Source organism: Trichomycterus rosablanca, chromosome 7, assembly GCF_030014385.1.
Source record: "Trichomycterus rosablanca isolate fTriRos1 chromosome 7, fTriRos1.hap1, whole genome shotgun sequence".
Lineage (NCBI taxonomy): Eukaryota > Metazoa > Chordata > Actinopteri > Siluriformes > Trichomycteridae > Trichomycterus > Trichomycterus rosablanca.
In genome coordinates, this window is record NC_085994.1 from 34,355,491 (window position 1) to 34,379,513 (window position 24,023).

A 24,023-nucleotide genomic window follows, 5' to 3' on the forward strand; every position below is an offset into this window, starting at 1 on the left:
AATGGATTGTGTATCAAGATGTAGTCTTTTAATACTGGAATAGTTCTTGTTTGATTGTTTAATTTGAATCATTGGGCTAAGCTGGGATAGATTCCATTAAATGATGAGTTTTATGTTTTGAAAGCAAGTGAAAAATGATGCTGTTCAAGCCTGAAGGATGAATTCAAAAATAAAATCAAATGAAAAAAGGTAATCATGCATTACTGATTGTAAAGCAACATAAAAATGTAGCAAACACCTGAACTCAAACATAGGATTATAAAATGTACACCCTTCTAATTTTTTGAGTTCATGTGTTTCAGCCACACTCGTTGTAGCAGATTTTTATTTAAAAAATGACCTTCGCAAAAAAATTTGGTACATTAACACATAATTTGGTGAGTTTGGTGTAATGGTACTCCAGAGCTCAGCTTTCAGAAGCATGATGTCTATTAAAAGCAGTTGATCAAAGTAAACAAGGTAACAGACAAACTGTTTGTTAGTTTGTTTATTAGGATTTTAACGTCATTATTAATTATTATTAGGATTTTAACGTTTTACACTTTGGTTACATTCATGACAGGAACGGTAGTTACTCGTTACACAAGGTTCATCAGTTCACAAGGCTATATAGAACACAATCATGGACAATTTAGTATCTCCAGTTCACCTCACTTGCACGTCTTTGGACTGTGGGAGGAAACCGGAGCACCCGGAGTAAACCCACACAGACACGGAAAGAACATGCAAACTCCACACAGACAGGACCCGGACCGCCCCACCTGGGGATCGAACTCAGAACCTTGTTGCTGTGAGGCGACAGTGCTACTCACTTAGCCACTAAGCCGCCCTAAACAAATCTAATCCTTTGTTTGACAAAAAGTACATGCACTAATGGTGTATTTAAACTTTTAACCTCTGTGTATTAAAGCCATTTAACCTAGTATTATTTAAATTTGCAATATCTTAGGTGGGGCAGCGGTCCCACCATTGCTGTTTGGTTTAAATCTCAGCGGCACTACACAGACATTACTGATTATGTCTGGAACAGAGGGGGGAGGGAGTGGCATTCTCCAAAGTGGGGATGCTCTGTTAAACGCCTGAGCTCTGCCTTGGGCAGCTGTAGCCTAGTGGTTAAGGCACTGGATCAGTAATCAGAAGGTTGCCGGTTCACGCCTCACCAATGCCAGGTTGCCACTGTTGGGCCCTTGAGCAAGGCCCTTAACCCTCAATTGCTTAGATTGTATACTGTCACAACTGTAAGTCGCTTTGGATAAAAGCGTCTGCTAAATGCTGAAAATGTAAATGTAAATGTAAATGCCTTGCACCTAGTGTTTCGTGGTAGAACCAGACCTGCCACAAAAACATAAATATTATTAAGGAACCATAAAACCCCACTAACCTAACCTTGCTAGTGTTAGCAATGAATTCAGTTGTGGTTAGTGTGGGGCTTACCACTAAAATGTGGAGAACGACAATAAATATGAAAAAACTGTAATTCTACTTGTTTCTATTTGTGACAAATGCTGGTTTACGGGAAGTTAAAGAAGTAACTAGCTGTGTTTTAACATTATCAATAGTACAAAACAGTGACCACAAGTATTTGTGCAAGGACTCCAGCTCGTGCCTTGTTTAGATGTCTGTTCAAGTTTTTATTAATACAGTGGCATTTCAGTCTTTCATTACAAACATCAGCTGAACATTAACTTGCATTTGTGTACTTTGGACTAGATTTGGTCCCCCAGGTAAAAAATGTTCTTTACAAAGCTGTTAAAACTAACATTTATTTTAAACTTGCAAGTAATTCATTCTTTAATAAATGAAGTCCATCAAAACACTTCAGAAAATTTACCAGTTCATCCCAGGGCATCACACACTTATCTGCTCACTCACATTTAAGGTTAATTTAGAGAAGCCAGACCAGCTGCTGGATGTTGGGAGTTGGAAGAAACATATGTGGATGACCAAAGGCAAGGTATGAATATGGGTCTTTAGGACCCTGATGCTGTGCAGCGTGCTACACCACCGTTCCACCCAAACTCCAAGTTAGCCATAGCTAAAATGTTACGTCAATGCTAATCTGCACAAACAATCAGATAGAAAATTAGAAAATTTCCCAGTCAGTCATTTTATGGGCTTTTAAAATATACGATTGAAATTTCTGTTGTAGCCTAGCAGTTAAGGTAGTGGACTAGTAATCAAAAGGTCACTGGTTCAAGCCCCACCACTGTCAGGTTGTCACTGTTGGGCCCTTAAGCAAGGCTCTTGCTTAGACAATATACTGTAACAGTACTGTAAGTTTGAATTTGAATTAAACTGTCTGCTAAATGTAAATGAAAATGTAAATGCTGTGGTGTGGCTGGTAGAGAAGGTAAATGCGTGAGTGTATGGAATGATGCCCAGTCCAGGGTTCTTCCCAGGGGCACCGGACATGCACAGCTGACCCAGGATGAAGCAGGTCTTTTGTTTCTTTCCTCAGTGGGTTTTTCTGGACAAAGGAGTTTTCTCTGTGTCTTAAGTCTTACTGTGGAGGTGGAAGAATTTCCTCTTCTTTTATTCTATACACACACACATACACACACACATCCATTACATTCTTGGTTGTTGTTTTTTTTTTCCGGTTGTCTCTTTCCCATGGAAAAAATCTTGTCTGCTCTGTATGTCACAGAGTCCCAGTGCTGTACAGACTCCACATGATCTGCCCTGTTAGATCGTTGAGTTCACCTCTTAATAACAGTGTGCATGCCTGTGTTGGAAGGTGTGAGCATTCAGGCTAGAGGGGGTAAATGATGGTAAAAAAAAAAAGAAGCCAACTTTAATCTGCATGGGTCATTCTGAAGGCTTCATTTGTCCTATCTGAGGCTGGACAGATATGAACAATAATACAGAAGGTTTCTATGGTGTAGAAATATGGGAGGAAAACAATGTGAGGAATGTTTAGCTAGGCACTGGTTGTGAGGCAAATGAACTATTAGATTTTAATCCCTTCTGAGAACAGGGAGAAAATACCCTAGGGCCATGGTTCCCACAATTGAGACAGGTGTCACGAGACAGCTATAAATAATTTCCCTGTTAATGACGCCCAGAATTATAGTGGTCTTCATGTTTTGTCTGCAGCTATAATAATAATAATAACACACATGGAAGCTTTCCATCTATAGTACTGTATTGTGTTACACAAATCAACTATCATGCAAAAGCTATAGGAATATTTTTTGTGTGAGTGTCTTTGTGGGATTTATTTGTGGGACCCTGGGTTGGCACGTAGAAATTTGTGTAGATTTGTAGTTGTGTAGTCATGAAAAATATTTGTTTTTGCTCCTGAACATTCCCAGTCCTTTTGCTTATAATAGTCTCTGCTTTTCTAAATCCATACTTTCATTCACCACCACTTTCTTTTTCCTGGATTGAAATCTGACCTGTTTGTCTTCAGAACAAAAAACAAAACTAACACATTCTTGGCTTTTTACAAATCGCCACTTTGGGGATCTAGTTGATTTAATGAGTTTGTTTTGGATTTGTAACAGTTTGCTTTTCAGCTCTGGGACTGAAAGCATACATGAAAACACGTATTCCCCTGAACTTCAGCTTTCACTGCTGTATTGAGGAGATTTAATGCAGTAAACATTAGGCTGAGTGAGTGATGTGTTTTGGATTCGGAGTGACCCTGAGGCGAAGACAGGAAGTCAGAAAAGCACAATCTTTTTGTGTGTTTTAGGACTATTGTTTAGGGATTTAAGTGTAACAATGTAATTTATGTTGCAACTTAACTGATTATGTCTGTTGCAATACTATGGTAGGCAGCGTTTGGCACTGCTTGGCTTAGTAAAGAAGCAATGTAATGTCTATTATGTTCATAAAACTCTGTTTCTTTATGCACTTACAAACCATTTCCAGAGTAGTTGGGTCATTTTGTTAAATGCAATAAAAACAAGAATCTATGGTTTGTTAATTGAATTTGATTCCTGCAACACACTAAAAAAAGTTGGGACATTCTAAGCTACAATGTTTTAAACCATTCCACAATAAGCAAGTGAACTGGTACACAAGTACACAAAAAAAAGAACTGAGGTGATGGCAAGGTCCTATTCACAATATATATTTTGGGGACCCCCCCCACCGAATATTCACATGCTCAAAATGCATAAACAAACATATTCCACTCAGTAGCTTTATGTAACGTTATAATCCATTAGTGTTCCCATCAGTTGCTGACATGGCAGGAATGTTTTAAATGAAAATGAAAAAATGTACGGAGGAATAAGCCAAAATTTCTTATTGTGCAAATCAATTGAGACATATAATTAAAGACTGTTTGCAGTCAAAACTAGGCACCAAGGAATGCTTACAATGTGTTATTTTTTTGCTCATTTTGGTTTACAGTCTTTGCCTAGTATGAGTTCAGATTAGATCATTTTTAAAAGTCAACAGATCTTCAAATAGGTTAAAAAATGCAACATGAGAGAAATTGAAGCCAGTAAACACTCCTCCATTATTAGTAATTTATTTAAAAATGTGAAAAGTGAGAAATAAGACACTTCTTTCTCTGCACTGGGCAGAAAAATCCATTTGTGCTATTTTAGGAATACCATGTTTACTCTGGCATGATCTGACCTGGCAGCATTTATTATACTGGCCCGGCTTCAGTACTGCTGTGTAACCGAAATCCAATCTGGAAGACAGGTCGTACACTCCCTCCTCTCTTCTCCAGTTGTCTCCTCCTTCCCCCTCGGATCCATCACTCCACCCTACTTCTCTCATTAGCTTCTCAGATCAATAGATCACTTCCTCTCAGCCTGCTTGAGGAAAACAATAGTTTCAAAGTTGGTGGTGGTCAGGTTTCCTTACCGGATGCTGAAGTGCACACACATATGGCAATATGGCTTATACTGTATATATAAACCAGTTTGGTAAATGTTACAATAAGAACAACGAAGCAGAATATACATAGAAAATACTTTTATTGACCATCAAAGTAATGTCCATCAAACTCGACACACTTTTGACAACGTTCATACAGTGTTCAGAGTTGCCGGCACACAGGTCTGAATCTCTGAGATGTTCGCAAACCATGATCCATTCATGACCTCTTTAGGATGAAAGCATTTAAACCAATCGTACACACCCTTTCGGCTTACATTCCTGTTTGATGCCACCTTTTCAACAGACTGTCTTCAAATGTCTGCACCACGCCCACCACACACTTGGTGTCGCTTCTAGACACGCCCCTCGATGTCCGGGCACCTATTGACTGAACTTTTTGTCCACACCTTGTATGTATACACTGTCGAGTGTGTAGCTCATGAAGGAAGTCACATTTTGTGAGCTAACTTGGTGGGTATATAAGGTGTGGAAGGCACTCTCAACTGATATGGGTATGAATCCATCCTTGCAGATCACATACACCCATACATGCTGATTGTCTTCCCTGGGGCGGATGGAATCAGGAAGACACTGTGACGTCACACGGCTTGAAATGTCTGAAATTGGTTGAAAGAGCATGACCAAGACTTGCAAGTACTACCCTGGCCCCCTAATTCCCCTGACTTGAACCCAATTGAGCATCTGTGGTACGACCTCGATCATTGTATTCGCTTTATGGGTCCTGTGGGATGCACTGCAGTCAGCATAGCTCCAGATACCTGTAACAACCTACCAGGACCTTATTGAGTCACTCCCAGTCCGTCTAGCTGCTGTCCGTACGGCACACGGTGGTTTCTCTGGATATTAGCTGGTGGTCATAATAATGTGACTCATGGATGTATTGTTGCTGCTATTAGTGTAAATTCATAGAGTTGGCAGTTGTAGCCTAGCAGTTAAGGTAATGGAGTAGTAATTGAAAGGCCGCTGGTTCAAGCCCCACCTCTGCCAGGTTGCCGCTGTTGGGCCCTTTAGCAAGGCCTTTAACCTTCAAGTGCTTAGACAGGATACTGTCACAGTATTGTAAGTTGCTTTGGATAAAAGCATATGCCAAAAATGTAAATGTAAAATGTACATATCCAATTTCAATTTGGTCATGTCATTTAGTGGTTTTTGCATAAATGACCAGAAGGTTGTTAGTTTACATCCCCTTGTTTGCATCCCCCACTGATAGTCCTACACTGAGTATGGTAAAATCCTACTTTAATGTGCAGTATTTCCTGTAAAATCCTTTCTCACTTACTTAAATCATTTGCAAGATGTCACTTAGAAGACTCCCCAACAAAGTGGCAGTGATCCAGCCTTGTGGTCTGACGAGAAAGTGAAACTATTTGACTTGAGGCTCATTAGCCTGGTAACATCATCCTCGCTGTGAAATGTGCTGGTAGCATCGTGTTATGCGGACGCTTTTGAGAAGTAAATTGATGGAGAAAATAATAGTGCGTAGTACTAGAACGGAAGTCTTAGCACTCTAACCCAAACCAACAATGGAGTGGTTAAAAATGAAGACAATTGATGTCCTTCTGTGGTCCAGTAAGTACTGATCCAAACCCTGTTAAATGTCTGTGGTGAGACCTCAATATTGCTGTAGACCAGCACTGCCCAAGAAACCTGTCAGAATAGACAACTGCGTTAGTATATTGTGCAGAATTATTGAGACTTACCTAAATAACTGGCTATATTTTCCAAAGTATATAAAATGAGCAGCATGGTAGCACAGCTATTACAGCAACCTTGTTCTTTTTGGGTAGTCTAATTTCCTACCACCTCTTAAAACCAGAGGAAAAGTGAACAGAATGTGGACTGGCTACTCCAAGTTACCTCTAGACATAAATAAGTAGGTATAATTGTAAGTACTTGGTGTCCTGCCATGGATTGGCACCTTGTCCATGGCGTATTTCTGCCAGTCCTTTGGAAAGCTCCAATCCCACCACCAACCAAGTTTGTAGAGACAAAATGTGTATCTGCAATTTCCTTCGGGATCAATAAAGTGTTATCTTATCTTATCTGATTTAATATTAAAAATTATTGTCAAATTCATACAAATCCCAGTCTGTGACACTCATTTATAGCTGAATACTGGCTGCACTTGATCAGCCAATACTGCCCTCAGATTATTGTGTTTGTGTGACGTCTCCATGTCCTATGACTCAGACCCAGAGGTTGCTAACCTTAATCATTGAAGACCTTCAATCTTTAATCAGCCCCTGGACTCCTGGTAGATCAATACTACAAGCTGACCCTTTAACCCCAAGGTGGCCTACTGTTTTGGGTCAAGACCCCTGCTCACTTGCTAAACACCTCCTTTGTCTCTCTGGCTAGCGCTAAGAGCTTATTAAAGTTTGAACCTTCATAGCTAAACTGCATTTACAATGATTTTCAGAGCAGACATGGAGCTATAGAATGGCAGCACTCACTGTGACTTTGTATGTATCATACTGAGAGATCTACTAACCTGGCAACATATGGGCATTTAGTTACAGAGTAAAGTGGGTGGGTCTATCCCCGTTTACTAGTGTCCTGAAAGTGTCCTATTATATTTGATGAGGTGTCGTTAAGATTGTCATGTACTTGTAATCATGTTTATAAATGGATCAATAATTCAAATAGTTCAAAGGTCAGTGTAAGACAGTAAGGCACTACTTACATTAGCATTTAGGCTTTTGGCAAACACTTGTCTGACACAGGGTAAAATCCAAGCAACTGAGGCCTAGCTTAAAAACCTAACAATAGCAGCTTGGAATTGATGGACTTTAAACCCTCAACCTTCTCATGTAGACCTGCCCCACTACTTGTTACTTGCAATATTGAAGCTTCCTTACATAAATACATTTTTACATGGCATAACACTGTATTTGTATTAATATTTTTTAATATTAATATCATTTAGGCAATCCTTTAGCCATTCCTGGTGGGTCCCACACCACCTGGAAAATGAGATGCAAGCCAGGAATGCACTAACATTTACAAGATGCTAATATCAGATTAAGTCACTTAGAGATTTATTATTTTATGTAGAGATTTATTATTATTAGTATTGATATTGAATTTACTAATTTCCCTCTGGGATCAATAAAGTAATCCATCTATCTGTCTGTCTGTCTGTCTATTTATCTATCTATATTAATATTATTATTATTATTAAATTCATAATAATAATCTATAATAATCTATCCATCCATCCATCCATCCATCCATCCATCCATCCATCTATTATTATTATTATGTAATAATTTTTATGTGATTATTAATATTGTTGTACAGCCACCTCTATAAAGCAGTCTCAATAAAAAAACACCTGTCCTGAACCCCAAAGTAATGAAGCAGGTAATATGGTCAAATGAGTCAACTTTTAGCATATTTCCAACGTCAGAGTTATGTTTTAAAGAGAACATAAAGTGCCTTTAACACATATGGCCTATTAATAATAATACTAATAAACCTAATGATATTTTGTTTACATCATTAGGTTCAATGATTCCCTTGCAAGATCTCATAACAGATCAAACAGATCAGACACATGACCAACTGCACTCTATTGTGTACACTCTCATTTTTAAATTTTGTCCGGATGATAATGCTTCCATGGATGCTGTTCTTAGTCAACATATTTAAACACAGTTTAACATTGCTGGAAGCTTTTAGTGGCACTAGTACTTAAGTGCAAACTTCAAACTAGATTTTTAACTCTATTACATCTCAAAAAAACGGAAGAAGGATGAGTCACAACTTACTACGATTTATCACTTGTGTGTTAGCATTTCAAGAAGAATTAAAGCTGTTTTGGAGGCAAAGTGACATCATATTTCATATCAGCTCCTTTGTATTAATATATAACTATGGGTTTTAATAATTTTCTGTACCGTTTTGTAATTCTTTACCCACACTGATATCAATATAATCATAGATAAAGATTTTTTTAATTATGTTACACAGATACGGCATATTCGAACAAGAAGACAAATACAGATCAATACAGATTTACATATTAAATTTAATGTCTTTAAAAAACAAGTATAAAAAATGGAGAACGTTCACCCCAGCCATAGAAGGGATTTCAGATGAAACGTGATCTGTGCTGTTTCTGTCCTTTCTGCTCATAATAGAGCCAGCGCAACTTACAGTAACCCCACTATAAGACACCCCATTTACTGTCAGTGAATCACTCACGCTGCTCATCATGATCTACCGGCTTCCAAAACGATGTTAGCGTCAGTGTAAAACCCACTGGGGCCGTGCATTTTAGGTCTCAGACTTTAATGTGGTCAAGAAAACAACTTGGAATTGAATAGATCACAGCGTAGACGTTCAACATCAAAGAACCCTCACAGACCACGAACTAAAAATAAATGAGAGAACCACACATGAATAGATATAATTGTTTGTTGTTTTTTTGTTCACAGCACAGAATTTTACTGAATAGTGAAACTAAAAGTACAAAAATGGAAGCTTTGCCATGAACTTGAATTAAATAATACAACTCCAAATCAAAGAATGTTGGGACTGTATGGAAAATGCAAATAAAATAAGAACACAGTGTTCCTTACATTTACTTTGTCTTATATTTTATTGCAGACAGTTTGAACTTTATTTCATTTGTTAATATACCTCTATTCCTGCATTTTAGGCCTGCAACACATTCCAAAAAAGTTAGGAAAGGGGCAATTTAGGGCTAGTAATGAGGTGAAAAAATGAAATAATGATGTGATTCCAAACAGGCGACATCAACAGGTGATTGTAATCATGGTTTGGTACAAAAGCAGCATCCAGGAAAGGCTGAGTCTTTGATGAGCAAAGATGATCAGAGCATCTCCAGTTTATCAACAAATGTGTAAGAAAATGATTGAAATGTTTAAAAACAATGAACCTCAAAGAAAGATTGGAAGGGATTTGCATATTTCTCCCTCTACAGTGCATAATATCATTAAATGATTCAAAGAATCGGGAGGAATTTCAGTGCGTAAAGGCTGATGGCTTGTGATCTTCGATCCCTCAGATGGCACTGCATCAAGAACCGCCACTCAACATTAGCTGATATAACCACATGGGTGAGGGATTACTTTGGCAAACCTTTGTCAAGCACTACAATACAGAGTTACATTCACAAATGCCACTTAAAACTTTACTGTGCAAAAAAGAAGCCTTATGTTAACCATGTCCAGAAGCGGCGTCGACTTCTCTGGGCTCGGAGGCATCTAGGATGGACCACCACACAGTGGAAACGTGTATTGTGGTCAGATGAATCAGCATTTCAGCATTAATGCAGAAAAGTACATTGAGATCTTAGAGCAACATGTGCTGCCTTCAAGACGTCGTCTTTTCCAGGGACATCCATGCATTTTTCAACAAGACAATGCAAAACCACATGCTGCACACATTACAAAGGCATGGCTGCGGAAGAAGGGGGTACGGGTACTGGACTGGCCTGCCTGCCGAAAAAGTGAATATGACGACCCTGTACTGTTGCACATCTTAAGACGTGATTGCAGGAAGAATGAGACAAAATAAAAGCTGTAACACTTAATCACTTGGTCTTCTCAGTGCCAAAACGTTTTTTAAGTGTGGTGAAAAGGAATAGCAACATTACAGTTGGTAATGTTTACAAATGGTAAATGCTTTACTGTCCCAAATTTTTTTGTAATGTGTTGTAGGTCTGAAATACAGGAATGGATATTTATTAATAAATGAAATGAAGTTGAGCAGATAAAACATGAAATATCTCAGGTTCATCCTGTCTGACATCAAATAAAAGTCAAAGTAAATATAAGAAACATGCTGTCCCAACTTTTTTCTTGATTTCTGGGTTGTAATTTTATTTGCAGTCATCATGAATCATTTTTGAATGAATTATTAGTTCATGAAATCTCATGAAGCTTTCATATAGTACATTTTGTCTACTTCCGTGTTCCCACAAATCCTCAGTGGTAATATTCCAGCATTCCCAGCCAGAACAGTCCTCTGGATCCTGTTGATGGGTGGAGTGCAGGATGGATGTCTGGATCCCACGGTGTGTTATCAATATGTACGCTATTGTTCTGCACTCACCTGATGACAGGTTGCTCCAGAGGGAGGTTCAGACAAACATCTCTGCCAGATTATACCGACCGGAGGCGTAGGAATGTTTTTTTGTTACTATCACTGTCGACACGTGCTTAAAGGAGGTCTGACACATCTGCAATTTCACATTTTTGTTTTGAAAATACTGGCTAAGTCTTATTAGCTGTGTCAGTTAGTCAGTGTCTGGTGAGTAATGGCTTAGGGTTTGCAGATGCTTAAAGTGGCTGGAGGTCATGGGTTTAATTCTAGACAATGTGCACTGCTTTCCTATTCTTGAAACTATCTGGTTGGACAAAAGCCAGTTATATAATATGTAGCATATTTCTTTTATATCTGATTTAATGACAAGACCCCCGGAAAGGTAGGTGGGATATTCTGAACTAGCACTGGGATTCTGAACTCACCGTGTTTGAATCTCAGCTTTGCTACCGGTCGGCTGGGATCCCCTAGCAGGGCCTGCAGAGACAAAATTGGCCACAAAGTCTGCTGGGTGGGAAAAGACAGACTAAAAAAGAGGTGGGGTCTTAGATGCTGCGTAAGGACCCTGGTTAGTAGCCCGAGGCGCCTTTACAGAAGTGGAGGAATGCAGAGATCAATGTGTGACTCTCCATGGATGAGACTGGACTGGAAGTACGGGCGAATAAGGAAGTGGTCGATGGTGTGCGTCAGAGGGAGTGTGTGTCAGGCAAATACCCTCCTTGGATGCGATCGGGGGCCCCAGCAATGGAAGACTAATTGGCTAGGCTAAATTGGGAGAAAAAGGGAGAAAATGTTTAAATACAAAAGTAAAAGAAATAGTATTTTAAGCAGTTTAGTTAAAACCGTCTCAGTTGAGAGCAAAAGAAGAGAATCATACCAACCGTCATCAGGAATAATATTAAACACTAAAAAAATACATGTCAAAAATATCTATAAGTCTATTGTCAACCAAAAGACCATAACTAGCTAAACTAAAATATTCTGTTTTCATTTTAGCTATCTATTTATAAAGGTATAAACAGGTATAGGTTGCTAACTTGCTGGCTTGCTTGTGTGGGGCCTTTAAATGTGTTTGTGGACACTCAACAAAGCTTAAGTAGTTCAGTGATCACCTTTTAATAAACACTATTATTTACAAATCCAGCATTTTATAAATATGAATGCTACAGTAAATAACCCCAGTATGGTGAAGGAATAAAAAAGAAACCCTTTTGTTTTTAATATAATAATAAAGGACACTCTAGTGGCACCACAGTCTAATACATTGGTAAATGTCAGGGTTAGATTTGTAATTATTAATAAATGTTATGTAACTATGTGGGAAACAAAGACATTTGTTGGTTGAACTACACCAGGACTCTCATAATGCCAGACAGCTATCAGTCTGGGAAAGGGAAGGGTAACAGTTGCTTTGTTTGAGACTTTTTTAAAGTGTAGCTTGAGCAAAGTTACTGGACAGATCAGCTTATTTGGAGAAGGGTGCTACCTGCATTCATGCGAATGTCAGCGAAAACAGCGAGATTTTTTTCCACTCACTGTCTGTTTCTTCCTCATGTACACGAGCCACAGAAACACAGCTGTCCAATTTCTTAATAACTTTTCAGCAATACCTAGATGCACCCTCGTTTGCTTACCATTTCATTTGTCTTTCAAAGCCATAACTAAGCACTTAAATTTGCTAAAATTAAGCATAAAAACTGAGAAAAAGGTGAGAACAAAGCGAGCCTCCAGACACAACAAAGCCTATTATTTATGTAAACAGAGAGACGTGCGCCGGCTAGAGGACAATTGTTTATATCGTTGTTTAAATAATTCAGTTTTTCATATTTTGTCCTTTAAATTCAAAATCTGTTAAATGGAGGTCTGTTAAATCTAGGTTCCTCTGTAGATATCAAAAATATTCATGCTTAAATGACCAACTAGGTGGTTCTTTGTTTCATGAAATCTTCCGTCACTCAACACAGTTAAAAGGAAAGAAAAGCTAAAAACACTCCTTGTACTCTCTTACTCATCTTCCAGAAAAAAAACACTGCATAATTTAGGCGTTTTATACCAACCCAATAACAAATGACTCACATATTGGCATTGCAGTGTTTTGTTGCTTATTCTTTATCTGCTTCAAAGGAAACAGTGAGAAAGCATTTGCTGGTGATCCAGTTCAACATTTCTCAACATGCTGTGCTACACTGAGAGCTCCGGTTGTTTCTCCGAATTATTTAACATAATATCTATAACCCCAGAGGGGATGGATTCCGAGGAAAAATATCAACACAGTGGTGCAGTCGGAATCTGTGATGCTTTGGTCCAGTGAAACTCAACCCGACTCAAGGATGGATTGAACCTGAGTCAAACTATCCGTTCAGCATGTGTGGGCCCATGTCCAGTGAGTGTGTGGGGTTTTTTTTGTTATGTTTTTAACTTTAATGGTTACAGAAGATGTTTGTGCAGCTACATGCTATGAGCTCCTGCTGCCTGGACGACCTGTCTAAAAAACTATGGAATGTACTAGGAATTAAAAATCACAGAGATACTGTCAAACATAACATGTTGTGCAAATTGTAAAGAAAATATCAACACAGTGGTGCAGTCGAAATCTGTGATGCTTTGCTCCAGTGAAAACCAACTCGACTCATGAATGGACTGACATAAGTCAAACTATCCATTCAGGATGGAAAATATGAAACTCTGTGTGGGCCAATGTCCAACTTTTATGGTTACAGAAGATGTTTGTGCAGTTACGTGCTGTGCCTTTGTCTGGATGACCTATCTGAAGAACTATGGACTGTACGAGGCATTAAAAGGTCTCCTTCGACCCGCGTGCAGCCCTTAGCGGGACCCTTTTTCACCCATGCAGTCTGCACAGGTGCTTCTCTATCTGCCAATCCTTACACAGCGTTTGAAGACCCCACCCACATAGTCCAGTCATCCCGCCCTAGCAGAAACGTGTCTGCTGCAGGCACTGCCGATTATGCCCGCTAGATGGCGCCCAGCCGACCAGGGGCAATGCCGAGTTTCAAACCAAGGAGTTCAGAATTTCGGTGCTGGTGTGCTAGCGGCATGTCCTGCTGCGCCACCTGGGCGCCCATGTCTGGGGTTTCTTTTGTTTGTTTTTAACTTTTATGGTTACAGAAGATGTTTGTGCAGTTATGTGGTATGAGCTTGTGCTGCCTGGACGACCTATCTTAAAACTTTGGACAGTATGAGGCATTAACAGGTCACAGAGATACTGTCAACATAAGGTGTTGTGCAAATTGTAAAGAATGTATTAAATTGTATTGAACTAATCTGTTTTGCGATGACACGGTGGCTTGATGGGTAGCACTGTCACCTCACAGCAAGAAGGTCCTGGGTTAGATTCCCAAGCGGGGGGGTCCGGGTCCTTTCTGTGCGGAGTTTGCATGTTCTCCTAGTGTCTGCGTGGGCTTCCTCTGGGAGCTCCGGTTTCCTCCCACAGTCCAAAAACATGCAGTCAGGTTAATTGGACACACTGAATTGCCCTATAGGTGAATAGGGCGCCCCGTCCAGGGTGTGTTACTGTGTGCCTTGTGCCCATTGAAAAGCTGGGATATGCTCCAGCACTACCACCCCCCCCCCCCGCCACCTTGATTGGATAAGTGGTTAAGAAAGTGAGTGAGTGAGTGAACTAATGTGTTTTGCGGAGACACAGTGGCTCAGTGGGTAGCACTGTCGCCTCACAGCAAGAAGGTCCTGGTTTTGATTCCCAGGTGGAGCGGTCTGGGTCCTTTCTGTCTCCCCGTGTCTGCGTGGGTTTCCTCATATAAATAAATTAATAATCATTTTTGCTGTCTGTCTTTCAGGACCTTCATCAGTGATCAGCAATGACGATGACTCCGCCAGTCCTCTTCATCACGTGTCTAATGGCTCCAACACGCCTTCGTCGTCGGAGATGAATTCTGATGCTGTCATCATTGGCATGACCAAGATCCCTGTCATTGAGAACCCGCAGTACTTCCGCAGTACAAGCAGTCTGCTCAAATCTGATACCTGTAAGTTTATCCGTCCATCCACCCAGTGTCCATGCATACCTGCCTGCTATAATCTTACAGCTATATATATATATACTGTATATATATAGACAGACAGAATTTTACATATTGTTCTACACTCATGCATGCTTATTTTTTTCTACATCCCTCTTTATGAACCGCACTCCTTCCTATCTCTTTGTTCCTTCTTTCCCACTCTGGTTCCTTTTAATATTGGGTTATGGTGTGCAGTGAGTTACTGGAGATCGATGCAGCCTCATCATCTAGCCCACGCTAATGTAATCGGCTGACTGGCTAGTTTTTCTTCAAAAGCATTCCTTAATCACATCAGGGATAGATCTGCGAGTGCTGCATTCTCCCTCTCCTTCATTCCCTCTCTCGCGTGCTCACTCTCGGTCTCTTACTATCTGTACCCGGCACGCTAAACGCCTGATTAATCTGCTCTTATCTCCATGTTGTCCTCACTTTGCTAGGGGACATCTGTTAGCGTCTGTGTTCATCCTACAGCCTGCGTTCTTTATTAGACATTTATGAACACATTATTATGTCTTTAGTAGCACACTAGTAGACATCTGATGTTTGGATGAAAACAAACAAGATAAATTCATCACACTGTGGAGAGTTTAAGCTCTTGAATCTCAGCAGTGCTACTGACCTGGCCAGGCTCCCAAACGACACAATTGGTTATGACTTTAGGAAGCCAGATCAGTTTCTAATTTTTTTATTGCCTCATTTTGAGGTTCGTACGGAGCAGTACGGGAGCATAGCATGATGACTCCGTGTGAGAACTTACCAGTATGTGTCTCTTCCCGACCAGAGTGTGTCTGCTGCAGACAACAACGAAATTGCAAAGGGGAGTCGGGATACATTTATATTAAAGGGGTTCAAGTTTCATGGTTAGTGTAGTTATTAAATTTGGGGTTGTTTTGTTCTCCTGCTGCATATATGCTCATGTTTTTATTGTTGTGAATTACATGTATGCCATGGTAGTTTTGTGACCTCAATAATTTATATATATATATATATATATATATATATATATATATATATATATATATATGATGACATATATATCAAATTTGCTAATTGGTCAAATATTTATTGTAAATATGTGGTTTGCAGCCAGAAAATAACTGCACTTTATTTAGTTAAATTCATTAAAATCAAACATTAAAACACACTAATTAAATAATAATAATTATTATTATTGTTATAACCATTAATAATATTATTATAATTATTAATATTATTTTATCAATATTATTATTATTATAACCAATAGTAATATATTTTTTATAATTATTAATATTATTTTATTAATATTATTTTTATTATTATTTATATTATTATAACCATTAATAATATTTTTATTTATTGTAAATATGTGGTTTGCAGCCAGAAAATAACTGCACTTTATTTAGTAAAAAAAACTGTAATTTATTAAAATCAAACATTAAAACACACTATTTAAATATTATTAATAATAATAATAATCATTATAATTATTATTGTTATTATTATTATTATTATAACCATTAATAATATTATTATAATTATTCATATTATTTTATTATTATTATTATTATTATTATTATTATTATTATTATTATTGTTATTATTATTATTATTATTATTATTGTTATTATAACCATTATTAATATTATTATTATTATTATTGTCATTATTATTATTATTGTTATTATTATTGTTATTGTTATTATAAGATAGTATACTGGGGGTAATTTAGCACCTACATGCAAGTTGTACTCCGCAATTTGATGTTTTTTATGTTGCATGTTACTATTTACAAGTATATTTATACTGTTTTTATTATAATGATTTATTATATTTATTAACAATAATTGTGTCTGTGTGTGGGTGTGTGTGCAGTCGTCCAGCACATTAAGAGGCACAACATTGTGCTGAAGAGGGAACTCGGTGAGGGCGCGTTTGGAAAAGTGTTCCTGGCTGAATGTTACAATCTTACACAAGAACAGGAGAAGATCCTTGTAGCCGTGAAGGTCAGTATGATAATACATGAAGAGGAATTTATTACAGTTACTTAAAAAGTCCAACTGTCACATTGTAGGAGAAACTTAATTGTTTGGATCTGATAATCATGTTTCAGTTAAGACTAAAATGAACTTAGTTTAATATTTGGTTAAGACACATTTGGCAACTTTTACAGCCTCTAGTCTTACTTCTTCATGTGCTACCAGGTTTTGGCACAAATATCCAATGAGGTCAGAACTCATGGCCACTTCTGGATGTTTTTATCTCTTTCATTTCCATTAAGAACAACTCCAGTGTTGTGTTGGGTCATTGTTTTGCTATAACAAACATCCTCCCCAATTTACATTTAACCAGATTGCCAGTACCTGTTGCTGAAAGGCATTAATATGGCATAATGCACCCACCAGCATATTTTACAGAGGATATGATATGATAGTGTATGGTATGATATTGGTATGCATTGGTAGATTTTTGTCACACATGGCACTAAAAATCAGGCATTTTTGGTCACTTCGTTAGGGAGGTTACTGTGTAATGTTTGCTGGCAAGGATATACTTTCTCTTTCTATTTGTTATGGGGAAAGTCTCCACTATACTCTGAACCATACTACATTTATATTAATGGCATTTACCAAATGCTTTTATCCAAAGCGACTTACATTGGTGCCTAAATACCATTTGAGCAGAGGATTAAGGGCCCTGCTCAGGGCCCAACAGTGACAAATTTATAGCAGTCATGCTCAAAACAGCAACCTTGTAATTACAAGTCCAGTACCCTAACCACTGACCCACCACTGCAGTACTAATACCATCAACAGACTTCACAAAAAAATGTGATTTAGCCTGGTCCACACATTTCTGTCTAAATTCATCTGTCCGTTTTGTGTCTGTAGACCCTAAAGGAGGCTAGTGAGAACGCACGTAAAGATTTCCATCGTGAAGCCGAGTTGTTGACCAACCTGCAGCATGAACACATCGTCACTTTTTACGGAGTGTGTGTGGAAATCGACCCCCTCATCATGGTGTTTGAGTACATGAAGCATGGAGACCTTAACAAGTTTCTCAGGTACGCTTCTGTGTGTGTGTGTGTGTGTGTGTATGTGGTAGAGACAGGATCACAATAGTGTTAATTCACATCCTGTATCAGTGTCCTTGACCTTGTAAATGATAAGGACTCGCCATTTTAAATTCTGTAACAAATCCACTGGACACAATAGAATCATCTGATTGTGTGAAAATCTCTCAAACCCTCAACCCCCCCACACCACTCCACTGTAATGTACATGGGTAAAAGCATCATTTAATGGAGTGGGTTTTAACATTTTACATTGTATACATATAATTTTTGATATTTCTGATACACTTCTGAGTGAATTATGGAAAGTATACCATTATGATTTAATGAGAATAAACTTAATAATAAAAATAAATATAACAATAAAATCTTAATACTGCAAATCCAGTGGTATACAAGTTGTTATCTTTAAATTCTTATAAATAAAATAGTAAAAAATAAAAATAAAAACTGCAAATTCAAGTATTATTTTATAAAACAGAATTTTAAAAATTCAGCAATAAACTTTGAACATAAATTTTGTACCTTAACATTAAAAATAATAAAAATAAATATTTAACTTAAAAATAACAGCTAAATAAAATATAGAAGAAAAATAAAAACGTAAAAGTGAATCATGTTATCAAAAACATGAACTATAACTGAACCCTGTTCAAAAAGAACTGACAATTAATGTCAGATTTAATACATTGAATTTAGTCTTTTTAACCATGGGTTTTGGAAGTTACCAAAATTCAAAAAAATTCAATCGACATTAACAGACTAAACATGGGAATATAAACACACCTGCTTAAGTGATGAAATGAGGCACAACAAAAGCAACCCAGAAATGTACCTGTCCACTTTCTAATGAAGTTTAAACACAGTTTTCTGGACCAATCATGATCCTGATCAGGTTTATGTCATTAGGTCATCAAGTGCCGCTTGACTCGAATATTTTGAAATGTAAAGGATTTTTCATCATCTCAACAGATGTTTCCTTCTAAAAACACATATAAAATACATAAATATTTTAGCACTTCCCAGCTGGCGTGGATCAGTGGTCATGGATCAAGGTTAAAACTGAAAAATGAATCAATGTTAATGTTGTTTCAGCATCTCACTTTTTAACACTGAATAGACTATAGACTTCGTTCATGTTTTATTTATTTTATTTATTTATTTCATGTTTTATTTATTATTTTATTTATTTCTTAAAAAGATGGTTCTTCAAAGGTTCGTCAAGGGTAAAGACCAGTGGCGGCTGCTGGTCTTTCAAAGAGGGGAAGCTCATTGTCGGCTTACATTATAAAATTTGTCAATTTATTTATACATAAATTCTGCCCTCCGTTCCTTTTCAAGAAAATGGCCTGTGATCCTATCGAAGAAATGGGTTGCAGTTTGTCTTTCGACTTCACTCGCAAAATCCGCGATGGGACTGAAGCTCCCAGTGATTAAGTGACGTGTAGATCTCAAAATAGCTGTCAATCAAAACGGGATTCAGCCTTTCGACTGATCCTCCAATCATCTTGCAGAAGCTCCGCGTCCAGACCGCGCCCACAGCTCCATTCACCCCCAGAGACGCTCAGCGTCCGGGGGCGGGACAAAATCGTGGCATTTATCCAATGACCGGCGAGTTTCGAAGCAATGAAAAAAACCGTTCCATGCAGTCCCGTTGAAGTGAATAGATGCTCAGCTTCTACGGGCAAATGCATTGACGCTACGGGAATGTATGAGAAGTTCGAGTCAGTCGATTTGTGATAAGTAGCTGATTCTGAACGAACTCGTCTTCGAGATGAACGTGTTCTAACGTATTTGTAGTCAATTAAATGTTAACACAACTGTACATATTTGACCATTTAATTTTAGGGGAAGCTGAGCTTCCCTTGCAGTCTTAGAGAAATCGCCACTGGTAAAGACAATTCTATATATAAGCATGAGGTTTAATATATGATGTGAATGAGAGATGTTTAGCAGATTTATAGAGCTTTAAAAGAAGAACACAAGACTATTATGCTTAAGTTCACTCTACACCACTACACAAAGTGGTCATATCGTTATACAATTCACACTACACAACTTGATCTCTTGTAATCGGGAGCCTTTTAAGTCATTGTTTAAGTCACAACCTGATCACAACACTTTGCACAGTACAGGATTTTGAGTCGCTGACAAGTCCAGATATTTAGCATGAGCAAACGCAGATTTGCTTTTAAGCTAGTGCATCTGTTGGCGACTTCTCGGCAAGTTGGCAAGAAAATTTAGGCAAAAATTGTGTAGTGTGAAGTAGGCATAAGAAGAACTCCTAACACAACTCATTCTAAACAGAGATCAACATAATCCACTCAATAATAACACCCAGTCGTACCAAATACAACAGAACACAAGTAAAAGGAACAAAACCCCGTCCCCACATATACACACTAAGAGACCTGATGCACACATTACCCATAATCCACCAAACAACACACACTACAAAAATACGGGTTGCAACGAAGCTTAAAGTATTGCAAAGCTACAATATAGATTTATATTTTATAATGGTCTAATGATGAAAATAGAATAATATATAATATATAAATAATATAGAATATATGAATAATAAATAATAAAATGCTAATAATATAATAAAAGTGATCATATTTTTAAGACTTATGTTGATTTATAGTTAAAATTTCAACGTTCTCTTATAAATATTTTGCTACCCTTTTCACAACCATTAACATTAAATGTTATTTTAATGTTGACATTATTTTAACTACATTTCAACGTTAAAGGTCATTCCATTTCTTGTTGTTTTTTCATTAAACTATTTACAAAAAGACAGAATTAAGTATAACCACCTGGTATTATAACCACATTTTATACATAATGGTAATTAAAATTGATGTAATGCCTTTATCTGTATTAACCTCTGTCTCCCCCTCTTTTCCTCTGAAGGGCTCATGGTCCGGACGCGGTGCTGATGTCTGATGGGCAGGTGCAGCAGCAGGCCGAGCTGACTCAGTCCCAGATGCTGCACATTGCTCAGCAGATTGCAGCAGGTATGGTGTATCTGGCCTCGCAGCATTTTGTGCACAGAGACTTGGCAACAAGGAACTGCCTGGTGGGAGAGAACCTGCTGGTGAAGATCGGAGACTTCGGCATGTCCCGCGATGTCTACAGCACTGATTACTATAGGGTGAGAGTTTTTTTTCTAATCCATCGTGTCATGTTTTTGCATCTTGTGTCTGGTTGGCTGCATCAAAAAACCACATTCTGCTATACAAAGTAGTATTTCTAATTAGTACACAACCAGTGATGTTGTAACTATTTTATATACGAGGGATCTTCAAAAAGTTTCCACACTTTTATATTTTGGTTGAAAACAGTGAGGACGGGAGGAGTAGTGATTGATCGTGTATGAGAGACTGAGAGAGAGCTTATAATCCGGATGTAGCACCATCTGATTTCCACCTTTTTGAACCACTCAAAGAAGCTTTAAGCGGTGCATCAGTGGGTAATGATGGGATTAAAATGGTACGATTGAGGTAATTGAGGCGGTTGTGGTGATGGAAGATGTGCCACATTATAAAAAATAAAGTCTCTTGGTTTAATGCTAATAGTGGTAGTGTAGTTGGTAGTGTAGTGTATTTATTGTACAGCTCCAGGGTCCAGCTTTCAAGTTAGCCATTGGTCATTGTCCATCAGGTTTCCTCCAGCTCCTCTAAATTCCTCCAAACTTTAAGAAGCATCTATGTGGTAAACGGGCTGCTCTTAATGATTCTATAATGTGTATTAAAGTGTTTCCTGGCTATAAACTGGCAACCAGTCCAGGATGTATTTTCCTTCTTGCAATAAGTGTTTCTGGGTGGCACTTGACCCACTGCGACCCTGATAAGGATAAAGCAGTTACTGAAGATGAATACATAAGTGCATACACGACTGCATGGACTCTGTGTCTGTTAAAGTAAACTGAGCCATTTCTTGACTGAATATTATTTAAAAAAAATAATAAACAACATTTATAATCATTTAAAAATTATTTAAATGTAATTTCTGAAGCACTGATCACTTTGGAGATTTGGACGATGTCTTTTCTTTTTTTAAACATGTCTGTGCTGACCATTTTCCTGCCCATTTTCATTACTCATTAGCTACATGTTTAGGTAAAGTGCTCATTTGTTGAACAGTTATTGGCTCTTATTTGCTCATGTTTCATTGGGATTTGTAGTGACACTAAATACAATAGTTAAAACCTCCCCCCCACACACACAAATTGCTATCAATGTTAATGGAATGAGATCTAATAATGGCAATTAGCATTACACAAATTAGATCATGCTAACTTGACCTGTATTTATTTTATTACTGTTTTGCATCATTAGCTTGATCTTTGAGTAAAAAGCTCATTCATTTAACTTCTCAAACTTCTTCTTAAACATCTCTGTAGTAACGTACTGTTAACCCGGCATCATTAGATATAGATAGACATAACTGTATTAAACATGTCATAGCTGATAAATATCCTTATGATTATAAACTCACAAGAGTGTATGTCCAGTGATATAACAGTTTAATTGCTTGTTTTTTCATGTCATGACAGACTACAGTGGATTTAGAAAGTATTCAGACTTGTTTGCACACTTCTTAGTGTTGTGGTGACAAATGATTGTAGTCATAGACAGGACATCCTCCAGAACACATACAAAGTCAGATTGCTGCAACAGTTCATCTTTCAACATAACAGTGACCCAAAGCATAAAGCCAAAACAATATTAGTGTTCATAATGGCCAGAAAAGTGGCTTCAAGGCAAATCTCTACATGACCTTAAGTGGGCCAGCCAAAGTCTAGACTTAAACCTGAATTAACAACTATGGAGAGACCTGAAGACGGCAGCGTACAGATGCTCGCCACACAATCTGACAGAGCTTGAGTAAATCTGCCATGAAGATTGGGATAAATTTTCAAATGCCAGGGGTGCAAACTTTGTAGAGGAGCAAGTAGCTTTGGAAAAATTTTCTGAATAGTTTTATGACTTTTTATTATTATTTTCCATTTAGATTTTAGTGTTTCAATTAATTTCAATTAATTTCAAGAAACTGATGGGACAGTGGTAGCCTAGTGGGTAGAGATTTGGGCTTTCATTCTGGAGATTGTCCGTTGTTCATATCCAGGCTCTGCTATACAGCCACTGCTGGGCCCTTAAGCAAGGCTCTCAAACCTGTCTGCTACAATGGCTAACCCTACACTTTAACCCCAGCTTCCAAACAAAGCTGGGATACGCAGAAAAAAATCATTGTACTGTAAATGTATATTTGACAAATAACGGCATTCTAGTTAGTCCTTCATAAATGTTGCTTTGTGTGTGTCTGTGTGTGTGGTCCCATATTTACTGCCAGTAAGTTTCTCTCAGATTAAAAGGAACAGGAAATCAGGCCAGCAAGAGTGTTTCTCAAAGGCCAGTGGTAACTCAGCAGTTCAGGTTGCCACTGTGGACACCTTGAGCAAGACTCTTAACCATCAATCATCAAATTGTTTTGTATAAAAGAGTTTACTAAATGCCAAAAATGTCAATGTGAGATGTACTAAAAATAGAAAGCCATTTGGGATTCAGCCAATCAACCTGAAATATACAACTTCATCAGATTTTGGCCATAAATAGAAAGCTGGTTATTGCACAGATGTATTTGAGACTTAAGATTCTACTAGAACCATGCTTATCCATAGATTCTGATAAAACGTCATAAATAGGGGCAGGTGTAGACTAGTGGTTAAGGTACTGGACTAGTAATCAGAAGGTCGCTGGTTCGAAAACCCCACCACTGCCAGGTTGCTGTTGCTGGGCCCTTGAATACCGTCACCGTACCGTAAGTCGCTTTTTATAAAGGCGTCTGCTAAATGCTGAAAATGTAAATGTAATAGCAGTGTTGACAACACACAGCTTTGGGTCTTTATGTTTCTTAGTATTCATGTCTCCTTCCATCTAAAAAAAAAAATGCCAATATTTGATTGACTACTTGAAATTTCTATT

At 37.9% G+C, this 24,023-nt stretch overlaps 1 protein-coding gene across 1 annotated transcript in view; it reads left to right on the forward strand.

The window, feature by feature from the left end:
- The window catches only part of ntrk2a (neurotrophic tyrosine kinase, receptor, type 2a), a 61,134-nt gene that overhangs the window by 29,456 nt on the left and 7,655 nt on the right, over positions 1-24,023 (forward strand). Inside the window, exons 13-16 of the mRNA XM_062999272.1 lie at positions 14,754-14,942; positions 16,833-16,963; positions 17,849-18,021; positions 20,950-21,190. Of these exons, the coding sequence (XP_062855342.1) occupies positions 14,754-14,942; positions 16,833-16,963; positions 17,849-18,021; positions 20,950-21,190 (734 nt within the window). The remainder of the gene's footprint in view (positions 1-14,753; positions 14,943-16,832; positions 16,964-17,848; positions 18,022-20,949; positions 21,191-24,023) is intronic.